The sequence below is a fragment of the Mesoplodon mirus genome (assembly GCF_964341445.2).
Source record: "Mesoplodon mirus genome assembly, chromosome: 5".
Lineage (NCBI taxonomy): Eukaryota > Metazoa > Chordata > Mammalia > Artiodactyla > Ziphiidae > Mesoplodon > Mesoplodon mirus.
Window position 1 is genome coordinate 49,945,465 of NC_138980.1, and position 18,563 is coordinate 49,964,027.

The following is an 18,563-nucleotide window of genomic DNA, read 5'->3' on the forward strand; positions in this document are numbered from 1 at the left end:
GATCAGTGAATCAGATGACAGGTGAACAGAAATTATCCAAATTTAAACACAAATAAAAATAGAGTAAAAAAATTTTTTTAAGAATATAATTACCAAAACCTGTGAGGCAATATCAAAAGCTGAAATCTACACATAATTATATTTTCAGAAGAGGAGAGAGAAAATGGGCAAATGAAACATTTAAAGAAAAGATGACCAAGAATTTTTCAAAACTGATGAAAGATATCAACCCACAGATCCACAAATCTCAGTGAACCCAGACAGGTTAAATAGAGAGAAAACCACACCTAAGCCTATTAGCAGTCAAAATGCTAAAAAAACAAACATATGAAAAAAATTCAAAAAGAAGCCAAAGAAAAGAGACACATTTGGGAGCACTAAACTAAAAGGAAAACAAGAAGACATAAAACAGTATCTGTAAGTAAAATGTTGAGAGTGGGGAAAAAAAGTGGGATTGTCAACCTACAACTCCATATGCTATAAAAATTAACTTTAAACAATAAAGAAACATAAAGACATGCTCAGACAAAAGGTGAAAAACGATCTTCAGCACTCTCAACTACAAAAAATGCAGAAAGACGTTTTTCAGGTTGAAAATAATTAATACCAGAAGGAACCTCAGACCTCTGGAAAGAAATGAAGAGTAACAGAATATATAAATACATAGGCTAAATGTAAAATGCGTAATTCTTATTTATGTTTGCATATTTATATATTTTATTAAATTTGTTTAAAATGTTATTGATTGTTTAAAGCAAAACTATTGGGTTGGCCAAAAAGTTTATTCAGGTTTTTCAAAACATCTTATGGAAAAACCCAAACGAATTTTTTGGCCAACTTAATAGCATTTATTTATTTATTTATTGGCATATGTACTGATAAAATAGAAGCTAATAAGAGCACAAAAGGCAAGAGGAAACAAATGGATTTATGCTATGTTATAAATTTTTTTTTTTTTTTTTTTTTTTTTGCGGTACGTGGGCCTCTCACTGTTGTGGCCTCTCCCATTGTGGAGCTCAGGCTCCGGAGGTGCAGGCTCAGCGGCCATGGCTCACGGGCCCAACCACTCCACGGCATGTGGGATCTTCCTGGATCAGGGCACGAACCCGTGTCTCCTGCAGTGGCAGGCAGACTCTCAACCACTCTGCCACCAGGGAAGCCCCTATGTTATAAAATTTTAACACTGGTTTTGAAGTCACACACTTAAGAGCTGACTGTGATAACTTAAAGATGAATATTATAACCTCTAGAGAAACTACTAAAACAAATATTAAATATCAATACAGTGTTTACTTCGGTGGCACATATACTAAAATTGGAATGATACAGAGAAGATTAGCATGGCCCCTGTGCAAGGATGACATGCAAATTCGTGAAGTGCTCCACATTTTTACTATTTACAATACTACTTTTACTATTTACAATAGCCAAGACATGGGAACAACCTAAAACAGAGGAATGGATAAAGAAGATGTGGTACATATATACAATGGAATATTACTCAGCCATTGAACGGAACGAAATTGGGTCATTTACAGAGATGTGGATGGACCTAGAGACTGTCATACAGAGTGAAGTAAGTCAGAAAGAGAAAAACAAATATCGTATATTAACACATATATGTGAAATCTAGGAAAATGGTATAGATGATCTTATTTGCAAAGCAGAAACATATGTAGAGAACAAACGTATGGATACCAAGGGGGAAAGTGGGGGAGTGGGATGAATTGGGAGATTGGGATTGACATATATACACTATTGATACTACGTATAAAATAGATAAGTAATGAGAACCTCCTGTATAGCAGAGGGAACTCTACTCAGTGCTCTGTGGTGACCTAAATGGGAAGGAAATCCAAAAAAGGGGGATATATGTATATGTATAGCTGATTCACTTTGTCGTACAGCAGAAACTAACATTGTAAAGCAAGTATATGCCAATAAAAATTAATTTAAAATAATCAATACAGAAGAAAGAATAAAATACTATATATATCACTAAAAAAATTATAAAAATCAATGGAAAGATAAAAAGAAAGAAAAAAATTAAAGGAATAATATTAAAAGATATAATGTTTAAATCCAACTTATCAATGATTAGATTAAATGAAAATAATTAAAACACTCCATGGCCATATCATCAAAAAGTCTACAAACAATTAATGCTGGCGAGGGTGTGGAGAAAAGGGAACCCTCCTACACTGCTGGTGGGAATGTAAATTGGTACAACCACTATGGATAATAGTATGGAGGTTCCTTAAAAAACTAAAAATAGAACTACCATATGACCCAGCAATCCCACTCCTGCACATATATCTGGAGAAAACTATAATTTGAAAAGATACATGCACCCCAATGTTCACTGCAGCACTATTTACAATAGCTAAGACATGGAAGCAACCTAAATGTCCATTAGCAGAGGAATGGATAAAGAAGATGTGGGGCTTCCCTGGTGGCGCAGTGGTTGAGAGTCCACCTGCCGATGCAGGGGACACGGGTTTGTGCCCCGGTCCAGGAAGATCCCACGTGCCGCAGAGCGGCTGGGCCCGTGAGCCGTGGCCGCTGAGCCTGCGCGTCCGGAGCCTGTGCTCTGCAACGGGAGAGGCCGTAACAGTGAGAGGCCCGTGTACCGCAAAAAAGAAGATGTGATACATATATATGATGGAATATTACTCAGCCATAAAAAGGAATGAAATAATTCAATTTGCAGCAACATGGATGGACCTGGAGATTATCACAGTAAGTGAAGTAAGTCAGACACAGACAAATATCATATGATATCACTCATATGTGGAATCTCATTTTAAAAATGATATGAATGAACTTATTTACACAACAGAAACAGACTTACAGATATTGAAAACAAACTTATGGTTACCAAAGGGGAAACTTGGGGGGCAGGGATAAATCATGAGCTTGGGATTAACATACACACACTACTATATACAAGATAGATAACCAACAAGGATGTACTGTATAGCACAGGGAAATCTACTCAATATTCTCTGATACCCTATATGAGAAGAGAATCTGAAAAAGAATGAATATATGTATAACTGAATCACTTTGCCGTACACCTGAAACTAACACAACATTGTAATTCAACTATACTCCAATAAAATTTAAAAAAACACTCATGTAAAAGGCATAGATTGCTACACTGGATAAAAATGTAACATCCAAATATTAGATCTTTATAGGAAGCACACTTTTATTATGAAGACACAGATAGATTCAAATTTTAAGATGAAATGAAAAAATATATTCCATGCAAACACTAAGCAAAAGAAAACTGGTGTTTTTATATTACTTCCAGACACAGTAGATTGAAAACAGAGTATTAATAGAAATAATGATAGAAGAATCAATTTACCAAAGAAACATAATAATATGTACGTATCTAAAAACAGAGGTCTCAAACTCATAAATCAAAATATTTTTAGAGTTAAAAGAAAAAGAAACAGTCAAATCCATAACGCTAATACTACAAAACTCAGAAAATAAAGGAAGAAAAGTTCCTGTTCATTTTATGAGGTCAATATAGCCTTGTTTATAAAACAAACCAATAAAAATATCTTATAAGAAATGAAAACATCCCTCACGACTACAGACACAAAATCCTCACAAAATATTTGCAAATATAATCCAATAACTTGATGAACTAAATAAGACTTTGAAAATTAATTTGGAAATGCAAAGAATATTGAATAACCAAACAGTCTTTTAAAAAGGAACATATTTAAAGGACTTAGGCTACCTGATTTCAAGACTTGCTATAAGGCTACAGGAATCAAGAACATGTGGCATTCATATGAAGTACATGCATATAAAAGTAAAGAATGGAGTAGTCAATAGAAATTGCCATCCATTCAGTGAGAAAAGATTTCTTTTTAATCTATTGTTAGAACGACTGGATAGCTTTAAGAAAAAAATAACTCGATCTCTTACTCCATACACCAAAATTAATTCGATATGGATCACAAATCTAAAGATAAAACCCAGGGCCTCCCTGGTGGCGCAGTGGTTGAGAGTCCGCCTGCCGATGCAGGGGATACGGGTTCGTGCCCCGGTCTGGGAGGATCCCATATGCCGCGGAGCGGCTGGGCCCGTGAGCCATGGCCGCTGGGCCTGCGCGTCCGGAGCCTGTGCTCCGCAACGGGGGAGGCCACAACAGTGAGAGGCCCGCATACCGAAAAAAAAAAAAAAAAAAAAAAAAAAAATAAAAAAAATAAAGATAAAACCCAGAACAATAAAGCTTTTAGAAAAAATAAAGGAGAATACATTTGCAAATTCTGAGTAGACAGACAGAAACCATTAAAAAAATATATATATATATATAAATTAGACTTAATCAAATTTAAAATTTTTGCTCATCAAACGATATCACTAAGGAAATGAGTAGATAAATTACAGAGTAGGAAAAAGGCATTTATAGGATATATCTAATGAAAAAAGTGTATCCAAAATAGACAAAAGCTCTACAAAACAATAAAATGATGAATAATCCAATAAAACAATAGGCCAAAACTCAAGCACACAAATCACAAAAGATACAGAAATCGCCAGTAGGTATTAAAAGATGCTACAGAGAAAAGCAAACTGAAACTACCATAAGATATGACTTCACACCAATAGAATGGTTAATTTTTTTTTTTAATTAAAAAGAGCAAATGTTGGAGAAGGTGAAATGCTTATACAATGCTGGTAAGAATATAAAATGATACAATCACATTGAAGACTCATTTGGTAGTTTTTTATAAAACAGTGGTTCTCAAAAGTTTTAGTCAGGACCCCTTTACTTACTCCCTTAATTCTTAAGAAGCCCAAGAAGATTTTGTTTATCTGGTATTATCTATCAATATTTACCATGCTAGAAATTAAAACTGAGAAAAATTTAAAATATTTCCTTATTAATTCATTTAAAATATCATATTTTAATGAGAAATGACATTTGTCAAAACAAAAAGAAATAGCAAGAGTGGCATTGTTTCACATTATTGTAAATCTCTAAAATCTGGCTTAATAGAAGACAGTTGGATTTGTATCTCTTTCTCTGCATTTGCTCTCTTAATACAGTTTAGGATGAAGTATATGAAGAAAATCTTGTTTTACAGAGAAAGGCATTGGGAAAGAAAGGCCTATTTTAATAGCTTTTTTCAGATAATTATGGATATTTTTGTAGATACTAAACAAACATTTAGTGGTAGTAGTATTCCTGAAAGTGAGTTACAGTGTGGAATCAAACAATATCAATTAAATTTTTTGTACTCAATTACATTAAAATCTATTGGTCCATCTTATATATATATATGTATTTTTTTTTTTTTGCGGTACACGGGCCTCTCACTGTTGTGGCCTCTCCTGTTGCGGAGCACAGGCTCCGGATGTGCAGGTTCAGCGGCCATGGCTCACGGGCCCAGCCACTCTGTGGCATATGGGATACTCCCAGACCGGGGCACGAACCCGTATCCCCTGCATCGGCAGGCGGACCCTCAACCACTGTGCCACCAGGGAGGCCCCATCTTATATTATTAATTGAATTTACCTCATGCATGGTTTTTAACACCAGGCAAAGAATGACCATTTGGAAAACACTGGTTCTCTGAGTTATGTAGATCTTCCAAATGATGACTAATTTTATTATACAATCTTTTGATATCACATTTGGTAATATCACCACCAAAGTCATTAGAAATACTGAAAAGCTGTTAAGCTCATGGTAGCTAATACATGTTTTTTGTTTTGTTTTGTTTTGTTTTGTTTGTTTGTTTTTTTGTCGTTACAAGACAAAAGTTTAATGAAAGTTGGTCAGTGGGTATGTATTAATCCAAAGGGCTAAACAGTTAAATAGAAGTAAATGTTACATGTTATCATCATCTGATTCGTCTTCTTCCTTCAAAGATTCCTTGGCATATTTCTCTGCCTCTTCCCTTATATCTTTTGGAACAATTTCATGTCTTCCGTTAGTTATTTCACCAACCCAGCTAAGCTCTAGTTCAAAGGCTTTATCCTTAACTTCATCATGTACTATGTAAATTATTTTTGCAACTTCTTTAACAACATCACAGCAGGTCATTTCTTTCATCTGAAGCTTTTCGATTTCTGTCTTTGCAGCTTGTCTGGCTTTGCCAATGGCACAGCCCCAATAACCATATGAAACACCCGATGGGTCAATCATGTAGAGTTGTGCACCATCATTCACACCGTAAGACCCTAACATGAAACTGCAGCCAAAAGGTCTAACAGCACTGTAGAGTGTATAGGCATGTACATACATGGCCACTCTGTCTGCAAGATGTTTTAGTGGAATGTTATATCCAAAGTTAGATCTAAAGTTGGAAGCCTCTTCTCTCGCAATGTCTGCTAAAGAACGAGCATCTGCCAACAAACCTGCTACTGCCATTCCGACATGCCGATCAACATTAAAAAGTCGTTTGTTAGAACCTTCTTCATAAAGTTTAGAAAGGACTAATTTTTCTACCCCAAAGACAACGCCATCTTTACATCTGATTCCAATAGCTGTACTACTATTTTCCACAGCCTTCATAGCATACTCAACTTGAAAAACTCTTCCATTGGGAGAGAATGTAGAGGCTGACAGGTCATACCCGGTGCCGATTGAGCTCATCGCGCTAAAACCCACTGCAACGCCTAGCTCTTCAGGGTCTAAAGCTAATACATGTTTTTTGAAATTCTAATTTTTGATTCAAAGTTAAAATTTTATCATTAACAACAAATAGAGTCAGTTATTGTCCTTGAAATGACAGGTTTATCTTGTTCATTTACAAGAAAGTATCTGCCAAATATACAAGCCTGAATAATCAGTTTGTCAATTAAAAAATTGGTGCTCCGTGAAGAAAAGCAGCTAGTTCACCTTGTAACTCAAAACAATTACACAAATGCATTTCCTTGAGACAACTATCATACTTGGGTATGTAGCAGAAGAGCTTTTTGCAGGCTATTGAAAAGATGAGTACTCAAGTGTCAATTTTAATAAAATTAATAATTTTTACTGATTTATCAAGGACATTCTTAATTAAAACTGGTGTACTGAAGGTGTGTGGCGGAGAGTAATACAGTCATACCACAACTGCTTGTAAGGCTTCATTCATTTTTTACACAACATTACTTTTGCATCGTTACTGTAAACGTCAACACAGTGAAAAAGGTAAATGTCTCGTTAGTACTATCACAAAAATGGTTTTGACCTTTGGAAACCACCCCCCCACCCCGGTCTTAAGGTTCCCAGAGATTCATAGACCATATTCTGAAAATCATTGTTAAAAATTGAAGCATATATCTACCCTACAACCGCAAAATTACATTCCTAAATATTTATACCAAAGGAATGAAATGAAACAGTATGTTGACCAAAATATTGTAAAGTAAGTTTATACCAACCTCATTAAAAATCACTTAGAACTGGGGGAATAAAACAAATATCCATCAGCAGGAAAGAGGATAAACAAATTGTCATGTATCTATGGAATGGAATGATACTAGAAGATAAAGAAAAATAAACACATGATAGATGCAACAACTGGATATTTTTATCCAAAACATTATGTTAAGTTAGAGAAGCAATACATACTTGAGTATATACTGTGTGGTTCCATTTATATGAAATTCAAATATAGGCCAGATTGGGCTCCCCTGGTGGCGCAGTGGTTGAGAGCCTGCCTGCCGATGCAGGGGACATGGGTTCGTGCCCTGGTCCGGGGGGATCCCACATGCCGCGGAGCGGCTGTGCCCGTGAGCCATGGCCGCTGGGCCTGTGCGTCCGGAGCCTGTGCTCCGCAACGGGAGAGGCCACAACAGTGAGAGGCCCGTGTAACGCAAAAAATATATATATATATATAGGCCAGATTGATCTATGATGATAGAAACCATAGTTCCTAAGGAGGTGGACTGGAAAGGGGCTGAAGGGAAATTTCTGGGGGTGGGGGTGGGGGGATGAATGTTTTACATCTTGTTTGGAGTATATATAATTTTTAAAACAATGAATTAAATGCTTCATATTTGTACATTTTATTGTATAATGATTATATCTCAATGAAACAAAAATAAAATAACAGTTTCTATCTTTAAATGAAAAAGACTGTAACTCCTTGAGTTTTTTAGATTATGCCTTGTTCAACTGCAAAACAGAGAACTGGACAAACAATGGGCACTCTATAAATGCCTCATGAATGAATAGATGCGTGCAAAAACCAAAAGCGTATTTACATATCATGGAAGTAAAACCAGCATTTCCTTTGTATTGGAGGTTATTTTCATTACCTCATGGATTTATGTTTCTGAAAAAAAAATACTAGGTAACAATCTCAATTACTGATCTAAGTATTCAACTTATAAATTTACAAAAAATAATAATATAGAACGAAGAAAGTAGAAAGAGATAATAAATATTCTATGTTAATAAAACGGAATGCAATACAGATCGATAAAGCCAAAAGATGATTCTTTGAAAAAACAAAATAAACAAACGTCTGTTAAGATTGATCAAGAAAAGAGAGAAAATATAAACAAAAACTATTATGAGTGAAGACAGTACATGACAGAAAAAGTAGAGCTGTGAAAGCAGCAAAAAGCATACTATCAATGACTATATGTCAACAATTTTGAAAACCTAAATGAAATACCTAGAAAAATAAGTTACCAAAACTGACCTAAGAATTCACCCCTCCAGTGGAAACCAGACAGTGATTTCACAGATAAGTGCTACCGAAATTTCAAGTAACAGATCCAAATTTCACACATCTTCTTCCATTTAACAGAAAAGGAGATACAGGTCAGTGTTAGCCTGACACCAAATTAGTTTTATCCTGACACCAAAACATCATGTGAAAGAACAATTAGAGGTCCATTACACTAATTAATATAAAAATTAAAACTGCTTTAAAAAACTTACCAAAGCGAACCCAACAATATTATTAATATTATGATAACCATGATAAAACTGGGTTTATCTCAATTATGTGAGAATGGTTTATTATTTAAAAATTCATAACTACTTTTCACAATAATATCAGATTTAAAGAGAGAAAAATTAATATGATTATCCCAGTTGATACCAAAAAAGTGATAGAATTTAGCACCTATTTAGAAAAAAACCCATACAATTTCTTAAGTCATTAGGAACAGAAGGTTGCTTAACCTGATAAACAGCACCTTTTAAAAACAATAACCAGAGCAAACACTGTCTTAAATGATTAAATCTTTGAAGCACTCTCTTTAAAATCGGGGATGAGCCATGCATGTCAAACATTGCTGTTTTATTTAACAATTATAAAGACTCTTAGCCATTACAATAGAACTACAGATGAAAGAAATGAAAAGAAGGAAATAAAACTGACTTTATTTGCAGATTATGTAATAGTTTACATAGACTTCTTCCTCAAATATAAAGACAATTCATTAAAAATGATAGAAGAGAAGGTGGCTTTTATTATTCACTCACTAACTGTGACTTCATCGATCTTGCTATATTCAGCTTAACCATTAAAAGTTTAGATTCTCTTGGAATTAGGGTAAACATTGCTTTTGCCCTTGAATAAATGTCCAAGTACAAGTGATAATTATTTGCAGAACTGTATTCAGAACACCAAACTGAATCTGACTTTCGGCTGGAGGGGAGTTAAATTACAACATTTTCCCTTGTTTAACTGAGGTTAACTGACTTTCACTGAGGGACCTGATCATGGGCCAGACATGCTTCTGATGAATTAATTTACTAGGTGTTATACAGTGTAGGTGCTCAGAATAAGTATTTCGGATGATAGTTATACAGCAGTGGGAAGGCCCCTCTGGAAAGCTAAAAGGCAATGAGGCCAATTAGAAGAGAATGGACATTTGTTCATAATACATTTCTAATTTCTGAATTTTTTTCTTAGTCTTGAATTCTCATCCCAACACAAGGATACCCATGTTTGGGGACTGATTTTGGCACAGTCTCTTTCTTGAGAATATAAAATTGGAATCAGAAGCTACTAGTTCATTTCTCCTGTCATTGGAATAGATGACCCATTACTACAGGAGTTATAGTATTGGTCCATCGTCTGCAAAGAGATAGAGAAGCACTCAGAGGAAAGTCAAGAGAAGAAAGGAGTCAGCTAGGAGAGGCACAGAACCCAAGTCACCTGCAGACCTCTGTCTCCTTTCCTGATCCCAACCTCAGCCCAACTCTACTTTCTGACATCAGTTCTGTGAGACACCATTGTCTCTATTTAATCACCACTCCCACTCCAACACACACACTGTTAACAATTAAAGTTAGTCCTGTTGCATATGATACCGCTTATATGTAGAACCTAAAAAATGGTACAAATGACCCTATTACATTTACAAAACAGAAACAGAGTCACAGATGTAGAAAACAAACTTATGGCTACCAAGGGGGAAAAGGCAGGTAGGGATATACTGGGAGATTGGAATTGACATATACACACTTCTATACATACAATAGATAACTAATAAGAACCTACTGTATAGCACAGGGAACTCTACTCAATACCCTGTAATGACCTATATGGGAATAGAATCTAAAAAAGAGTGGATGTATGTATATGTATAACTGATTCACTTTGCTGTACAGCAGAAACTAATACAACATTATAAACTAACTATACTCCAATAAAAATTAACTTTAAAAAATAAAGTTTTCATCCCTTAAAAAAAATAAAGTTAGTCCTGTGAGTTTCTGCTACTTTTAAGCATAGAGCCTTGATAAAGACATAGGTGGAAAAATGAGGTCCTACTGCATTACAAGGATAGTCTATTTTAACAGAGCAGGTGTTAGTTATTTTGCCAGATACTTCTAAATAGGAGCACCTTATACAACAGCATTTTGTGTCTTTTCCTAACTAGGGCCCGTGGACTCCAAGGGCATCCAGTAGTACACTAGCAGGCATTCAAAGCCACGGGATAAACATGCTGCATCTTCATGTAGTGTCAAATTTACTAGATATTATGTAACATAAAATACCTTTTTTTAAAATTACACTAAGACTTTGTATGACTATTTAAGATAAAATACCAGACTTCAAGGCAATTTTCTGCTTGTTGGCAGACCGCTTGAGGCTAAGTGTGAGCCTTATGGAGTCCCCACTGCTTTCCTCTGCCATTAGGGGGCCCTTCAGAAGAAAAGTTTGAACAACACTCATGCATTATACCAATAATCAGAACAGTCCGAAAAGTAATTCCGTTTGTCAGAGTGTATAGTCTCGAATGCTGTTCACAATGAAATTTCTCATTTACTCATCATCATTATTATTATTTTTAAAGGACAAATTATGTGGAGGGCCACAATAGCTTCTGCAACATTCTGCATTATCTAGTTACTTTCATTCTATGTATTTACATGACTGGAGCCAAATACCAATATAAAAAATGAATTAATATTAATGGATGTAAATGTATTCAAACTAGAATTACGAGTTAAAACAACATCACTAACGTTACATCTAAACTGAAGGGCATTTTCAAATGAAGATTTTACTTAGAGGAGAAATTAGATAAACTACGGTTTCAGGGTAATGGGGAGTAAATACAGAGTAAATAGAATAAGGTAAATCTTAGCAGTGTATGTCCAATACATAGCACTGAGTTTAAAAAATGAGAGAAGTTACAGCATGAGTCATGTAAAATCAATTTTAAACAAAACTATAATACACTCAATGACTCCTATATTTTCCATGAGTATTTATTTATGAGTGTGAAAACCATAGCAAAAGGGCTGGAAAGATCTACTCCAAAGGACTAACAGTAGTTACCTTTGAGAGAACAGATCTAGGTCTAGAGGAAAGATAAGAGCACCTTTTAACATCTCATTCATATTCCTGTGGGTATAGACATGGTCTTCTCTAAAAGCAATTACTTTGTAACCACAGTGTTTCCAGATCTGTTTTGGGCAATAAGAAATAGAGGAAAAAAATCTCTAATGTTGCCTACAATGCACAAGTGCAAACTATAAAAAGAAAGAAAGAAAGGAAGGAAGGAAAGAAAGAAGGGAGGGAGGGAGGGAGGAAAGAAAAAGAAAAATAGAAGAATGTGATATTTGGTTGCTTTTCTAAAACATGAAAAGATACTTTAATGATCTGCTTTTCTAATTTCTACTAAAAGATTTCTACATTTAATAATGTAAAATGTGTTTATATTTTAATAATGTCTTTACCTAAGTTTCCTAAGATAAGCATAATTTGGTAAACCATAAAATTGAGCTAAATTCAATAAACTAAAGCGAAAGAAATCATTAAACTCTCTCCAGAGCAATGCCTGTTTTCAAGCTCTTGGTTAAGTGTCTATAAAAAGAGCAGCAAGATACTTAGTTGTCCCTTTATTACCATTACTTCCCCACTGACTTACTCATTAATTTCAAATATGCTTTATTTTCAGTCTAGATTCATTTTCTATTGGCACCGACTCCAAACAAAAGAGTTTTAATTTTCCCTGAACACTAACTCTCAACTTCCAGTTCTGTGTCAAACAGGTAATAATGTGTAAACAAACACTAAAATACCCTAGCTGAGTCTTTCTTAAAGGTATTTCTGGACTTTGTTACAGAATCCTAGAGTTGGTGTATTTTATAGACAAAATGTATACTGGTTCAACCTCTTTCTTCTTCTTTTTTATTTATCTTATTTATCTTTTTATTCTCAGAGCAAATGGAAATGAAGCAGGAGAGCCTTATTCAGGGACTCACAGCTCATTACAGGTAGGGCAGGATCTGAACACGAATTCCCAGCCCAAGATATTCTTTCTATGCTCCCCTGCCTCTGGGTAAAGCAAATTATGTGGAGTTTTATACATTGGATTTTGACATCTTTAAATTGAAGCCTCATTAATTTTCTTAGTGGTCCTTATAGGTTTCACACCTTTTCCAATATAGATCATAAAAAGAATAACTATTCTTCTCCATTGTATAAACATCAGATTTCATTTTTAAAAGGCACCTCACTATCTGGGAAATATCAGTGGTGACAAAGGTAGTCTTCAGTGTTTCTTTATAAATTATGTCTGGCTTCACAGTAAATGCCAAAAAAGAGGAAATCAAAATTGACACTGCTGGTTTTCGTGGGCATAGGAGACTATCCAAGCAGGAGAATGAATCAAAGTTTCAACATTCATTATAGTTATAAAATTCTATGGGAGCCCAGAGACAGTCACATCTTTATCTTATCATTTTTTTAATGTGTAAAATCTATGGGCACAGAATTTAAAACCTATCCAAGCACTTGGCCAGGGAATTTTTCTTACCAATTGGACAGCCAGATTCTTTCAAAGATGTATTTTGTTATATATCCCCTTCTTAAAAATAAAGTTTATGATTCTGGTTTTCTCTGATTAAAAGAGTAATGACAGCCATTATAGAGAATTCAGAAAAATGCAGAAAATATACATATATCTTCATTTGATTGTGTTCTATGTATGTGCCAGGCACTGAGATAATGCATATACTGTATCTATTTTGTTCTATTACAATAAACTTATGGACTAATTTTTGTATTCATTCCAATTCCTGCAGAATTGCATAACTGAGGGAGCGGGAGAGAGAGAGAGAGAGGAAAAAAAATGCTTGTGTAAGGTCAATACAGCTGACAAGCAGAGATATCCGGACATGAATTAAAGTCTTCTAACATCACGTCCTAAGCTTTTTGCCTTATCTCATCTGTTTGTCTTGGAACTTGTCTCAGACCGCAGAGGAAACCAAAGGTTCTAGACATTTGCCCAATACAAACTACAGAAGGAAGGCTGTTACTATACTCCAGTCTGGCTTCCATTCCCATCAAAACTATGATTTAGTTGTTGCCATTCAACAGACTCTCAGTCCTAATCTTACGTGACCTCCTCTCAGTAGTATTTGATGCTGTTACCCATCTCCCAGTTGAAACACTCTCATCTCCCTATTTCCAAGACATGTCATCTGCTGTTCACTTTCTACTCCCCTGCCCATCCATCTTTCTCACCATTACAAGTCTCCCTTCCTCCATCCAGCCATGAATGGTAATGCTCCTCAAGGCTCAGTCCCACTATCTCCCTCTGTCACCCCATACATTACCATTCATACTCAAAGCTTTGATTTCTACTCATCCACATTAGCCCACCCAGGAGCTCTTATTTGGCCTAGAAACATACATACTCCAAGGCATCTTTTTTTTTTTTTTTTTTGTGGTACGCGGGCCTCTCACTGTTGTGGCCTCTCCCGTTGCGGAGCACAGGCTCCGGACGCACAGGCTCAGCGGCCATGGCTCACGGGCCCAGCTGCTCTGCGGCATGTAGGATCCTTCCGGACCGGGGCACGAACCCGTGTCCTCTGCATCGGCAGGCGGACTCTCAACCACTGCGCCACCAGGAAAGCCCCAAGGCATCTTTAAATCTTCCATCCAGTATCTCAAAGTTACGTCAGAATTCAGTAAGTCTCAAAACACTGACGTCTCTTTCTCCAAACCCAGTGTCCTTCCAGGGTTAAATAATTTGGTGAGCAGTCACTTTATCCCATTCTGTTACACAGGAAGTCTGGAATCAACTTGAACACCAACCCTAATATCCCATCCATACCAAGGCCTGTCACAAGTGTCTTCTTGCCTTCTCGATGACTAACATCCTTGACTAATCCATCTTCATCTCCGGCTCTGAGATTTCCACTGCCTCCTAACTGATTTCCCACAACATCCCAATTCATTTTACACAGTGGCCAGAGCCATATTTTTACACCTCACTGGCTTTATCTTAGGATAAAGTCCTAAATCTTTGTAACTGTCCTGCAAAGTCCAGTAAGAGGCAGCTTCTCCTTGCTTTTTGAGGTTCCTCTTCTAGTTCCCTCCTCTTGATCTCTGTACTTCACTGAACTTCATTTTAAAAACTAGAAGCCAGGCTTCCTTTTGGCCAAAGGGCCTTGGCAGATTCCATTTCCTCTACGTGGAATTTCCCATTCCTCCCCATCACACTCACTCTCATTTTCTCTTTCCTGTGCATCTCACACACAGGTACACCCTTTATTCTATTTCTCTCTTATCCTCTAGAACTGACCTCAACATGTCTTCTTCAGGGAAGCCTTTTCCAACATTCCCACCTCATCCTGACTCTGTAAGATTCAATAGGTATATGTGTGTGTGTGTGTGTGTGTGTATGTGTGTATGTACACATACACACACACAGAGCCATGTTCTATTCCTTCAGGAGACTTATTTCAGTTTATAATTACAGTTTCATTAGTGTGGCTATTTGTGTAAAGTCCATTGCCTCCATGAAGCTGGAACTGGATCCCCAGGGCCTGTTGAAGCACAATGCATTACAGGTACTCAATAAATATGAATGAATCAATTTCTGCTTTACCAGAGAACCAGGGATAATGAGTAACACCAAAAATGAAAAGGTTAATTGCTTCCAAAGTTACTAGTTCAAATAACTAACCTCCCTTTGGGTATTTTGACTGTACCAATAGTACTATAATCTACCACACTGTCTATGTTAGAAGGCTAAACATCATTTTCATTCCTTCCTTTCTTTATATCAGCTGAGCCTGCTGTATTTATCTCCAAAATACATCCAGGATCCTTTCATTTCTCTTCTCTTCAGCATCAGTGAAATCTCCTGGTCTGAGGCACTACATCTCTTGATGGGACTGCAATTACTTCTTAACTAGTCTCCCTACTTTCCCCCTCAGTCTCCTAAAATTATTTCTCTACTCAGAAACTAGAATGACTATTGAAATAAGTTAATTAGATCACTTCAATTCCCTGTTTAAAAACCTTTAGTATTAAAAAAAAAATCTCCTCCAACACCATTATTCTCTCTCATGTCACCATTTTCTTCCTCTTATCATCACCTTAAATTATTTATTTTCTGTCCAGTCTGACAAGGATGTAAACAACTTGTAAGCAACTGCTTACAAGGGTAAGCAACTGCTATCTGTACCTACCATGCCAAGCACATATTAGGTGCTAAAAACTACTATTAAGTTATTGAACACACGGTGACTGTAATCTATTTTGCCAAACTTTTTTTTAGGAAATTTTGGAAGAGCTTGTGTACTGAATAAAGTCAGGGACTCCTTTTATGCTGGGTCTCACTGTGAGCTTCCAAAACCAGAGGAAGCTCAAGAAGGGACCAAGAAATGATTTCTAGTGATTAGGCCACCACAGAAATGCTTATTATATTTTGAATAAAATGTACTTAACAATTCATGACTTTCAAAATTCATATGAAAAAAGGCTAATGTGATCCTCTAATTTCCTATTCTTTCCAGTCCTAATGCTAAGTGTGGCTAACAGTGCAACAGGGTAATAATCTTCATTATCTCTTCCTCTTTACAAAATTACTCATTAAGTGCTTCAAATGAAAAGGGGCCCACTGGTGCCCCAGGATGGAGAGTATAAGTGGTTCTTTTTTTTGTTTATGCTAATTAAGTAGTCTGCAGACTGGTTACTTAGCAGTATCCTTCATTGAGATGCTCAGTACTGGGAACCTAATTATATGTTTGAGGCCTAAAGTGGTCATTATTAAGATGTGGGCAGGCAATATCCATGGATTGTATGCTATTTCTGGGGTCTGGCATGATGAAACTCATGGAACGTGCAAAGCCATTTATAGAAAGATGTGCTGAATTATGCTGTGGTATTTTATTCCCAAGTGGGTCACAGTGAGCACAAAAAAAAGACATTATTTTCTTAAACAAAATTATTGAAATATATTTGCATATATTTAAATGTATTGGAATACAGTGATACTACATCTTTGCTTGTGGGTTTGAAAAACTTCTCTAGCTTTACTATATTCCTTGTTCATGTGAAGCAGTTTCTACACCTGCCTTCAACTGGTGTGAATACCAACTTACTGAATCAATCAGCTCAGCATATGTGAAAGAACACCTGCATTGAAAACTAAATTTCTCTTGGGCTTTAACGGAATCCATCAATATTGTGTGTTGGGGGGGGAAATCTATTACCCTGTTTTTTCCAAAGAGAAAACAAACTATTGATTTTTTTCAATAGAATTTTACTGTTTTAAGGGTTCTTTTCCCTCTCCAACATCAGTCTCCTGCCAGTATCTGTGCGCCAGAGATGAAAATGTGCTGATTTTATGCAAGTACAGCTGACTAGAGATCACTCCACAGAAGCAAAGCAAACAAACGTAAACAACATAAAATATTTAGATCACAGACACAGTAAGAGCGATTTTGGTGATGGGCATGAATTATGTTTAGTGGACGGATCATCTATGTAACAGTGAGGAGCCGGTAATCCTCTAATGTTCTTATAGACAATAGAGACAAACCAGAGTTGGGAATAAAAAGCTAGGGATTTAGGATGTTGCAAAGGCAGCCACCATTTAAATGTATCAGATATAAATGTATTATAATCTGAATCCTGTTACTGTGGTTGCATATGTAGTTTGCAGTTTTTTCCCCAAGCTTTATCAATATCCATTTTGTCTCACATTAACAAAGCCTCTAAATATATATATATATATATATATATTTTTTTTTTTTTTTTTTACTGGTACGCAGGCCTCTCACTGTTGTGGCCTCTCCCGTTGTGGAGCACAGGCTCCGGACGTGCAGGCTCAGTGGCCATGGCTCACGGGCCCAGCTGCTCCGCGGCATGTGGGATCTTCCCGGACCAGGGCACGAATCCATGTCCCCTGCATCGGCAGGCAGACTCTCAATCACTGTGCCACCAGGGAAGCCCACAGCCTCTAAATATTTAACTTGGAGAACATGTGTAGCAATTGTTTTCTTGAAAGCTGATGGAAGACACACATTTGGTTTACCTCTGTATCTCCAATGAAGGTGACGGCCAGCTGCTAACATCAGGGGTGGAGGGGTGGGAGGGAAATGGCTATACTGGGAGAGTAGCTAGTGAGATATTAAGTACAAAAAAAAAAAAAGACATTCAGACATTCAGCGTCCTTTCATAGGCTTCTCTCTGGCATTTACTTTATACTGCTTCCTCTAGTATATTTTCATCAATTTAAACAATTTTCCTATCATCACATTATCTTTACAATTTTTGATGATGATACATAAAGGAAAAGTCAAACACTTATTCCTTCTTATTCGAGTGGCATCTCAGGGTAATCAAATAGTTAGTGGTTCAGGGTAAGTTATTCTTTAGAGAAAAATGCCAACTAATAAATGTGTGAGAAATGATAGAATCTGAATACCATCATTTTGCATTCCCTATTGAAATAATGGAGCCAGGCAATAATAATAAATGGCTTATAAACCCAAAAGGTGAAAATCCCATGGGGAGTTTTATAATGGATGGACTGTACAGATAACACAAAAACCTGATGATTAATCTTAAAAGAAAGACAGACAACCTGACACTATGTATCTGCTAAAGCAGAGCAATAAGAAATACATGAAGCACCTTCAAAATAAACTCCAAAATTGAACCTGAATCTGAGAAAGCCTCTAGTCCCAAGGGTAATTTATAGGAAACACAGGGGATAAATGGACACATTAAATAACTACACGGGGATGTAACCCACAAAAATCCAGAAGGTGAGAAATTCTAGAACACAACAAATAATTTTTCAAAAAGAAGAGAAAGAAAAAGAGG

At 36.2% G+C, this 18,563-nt stretch overlaps 2 protein-coding genes across 2 annotated transcripts in view; both read right to left on the reverse strand.

Annotated features, from left to right (window-relative positions):
* Positions 1 to 18,563, reverse strand: part of SGCD (sarcoglycan delta) — a 539,655-nt gene that overhangs the window by 452,387 nt on the left and 68,705 nt on the right. The gene's annotated exons all lie outside the window — the stretch shown is intronic.
* LOC309805442 (proteasome subunit alpha type-3-like) lies at positions 5,795 to 6,667 on the reverse strand. The gene has a single exon (XM_082623335.1). It carries the CDS (start codon positions 6,626 to 6,628, stop codon positions 5,861 to 5,863), a length of 768 nt encoding a protein of 255 aa, XP_082479461.1. The 5' UTR covers positions 6,629 to 6,667; the 3' UTR covers positions 5,795 to 5,860.

Coding starts and splice junctions, on each gene's coding strand:
- LOC309805442 (XM_082623335.1), bottom strand. CDS start 6,628: ATGAGCTCAATCGGCACCGGGTATGACCTGTCAGCCTCTACATTCTCT.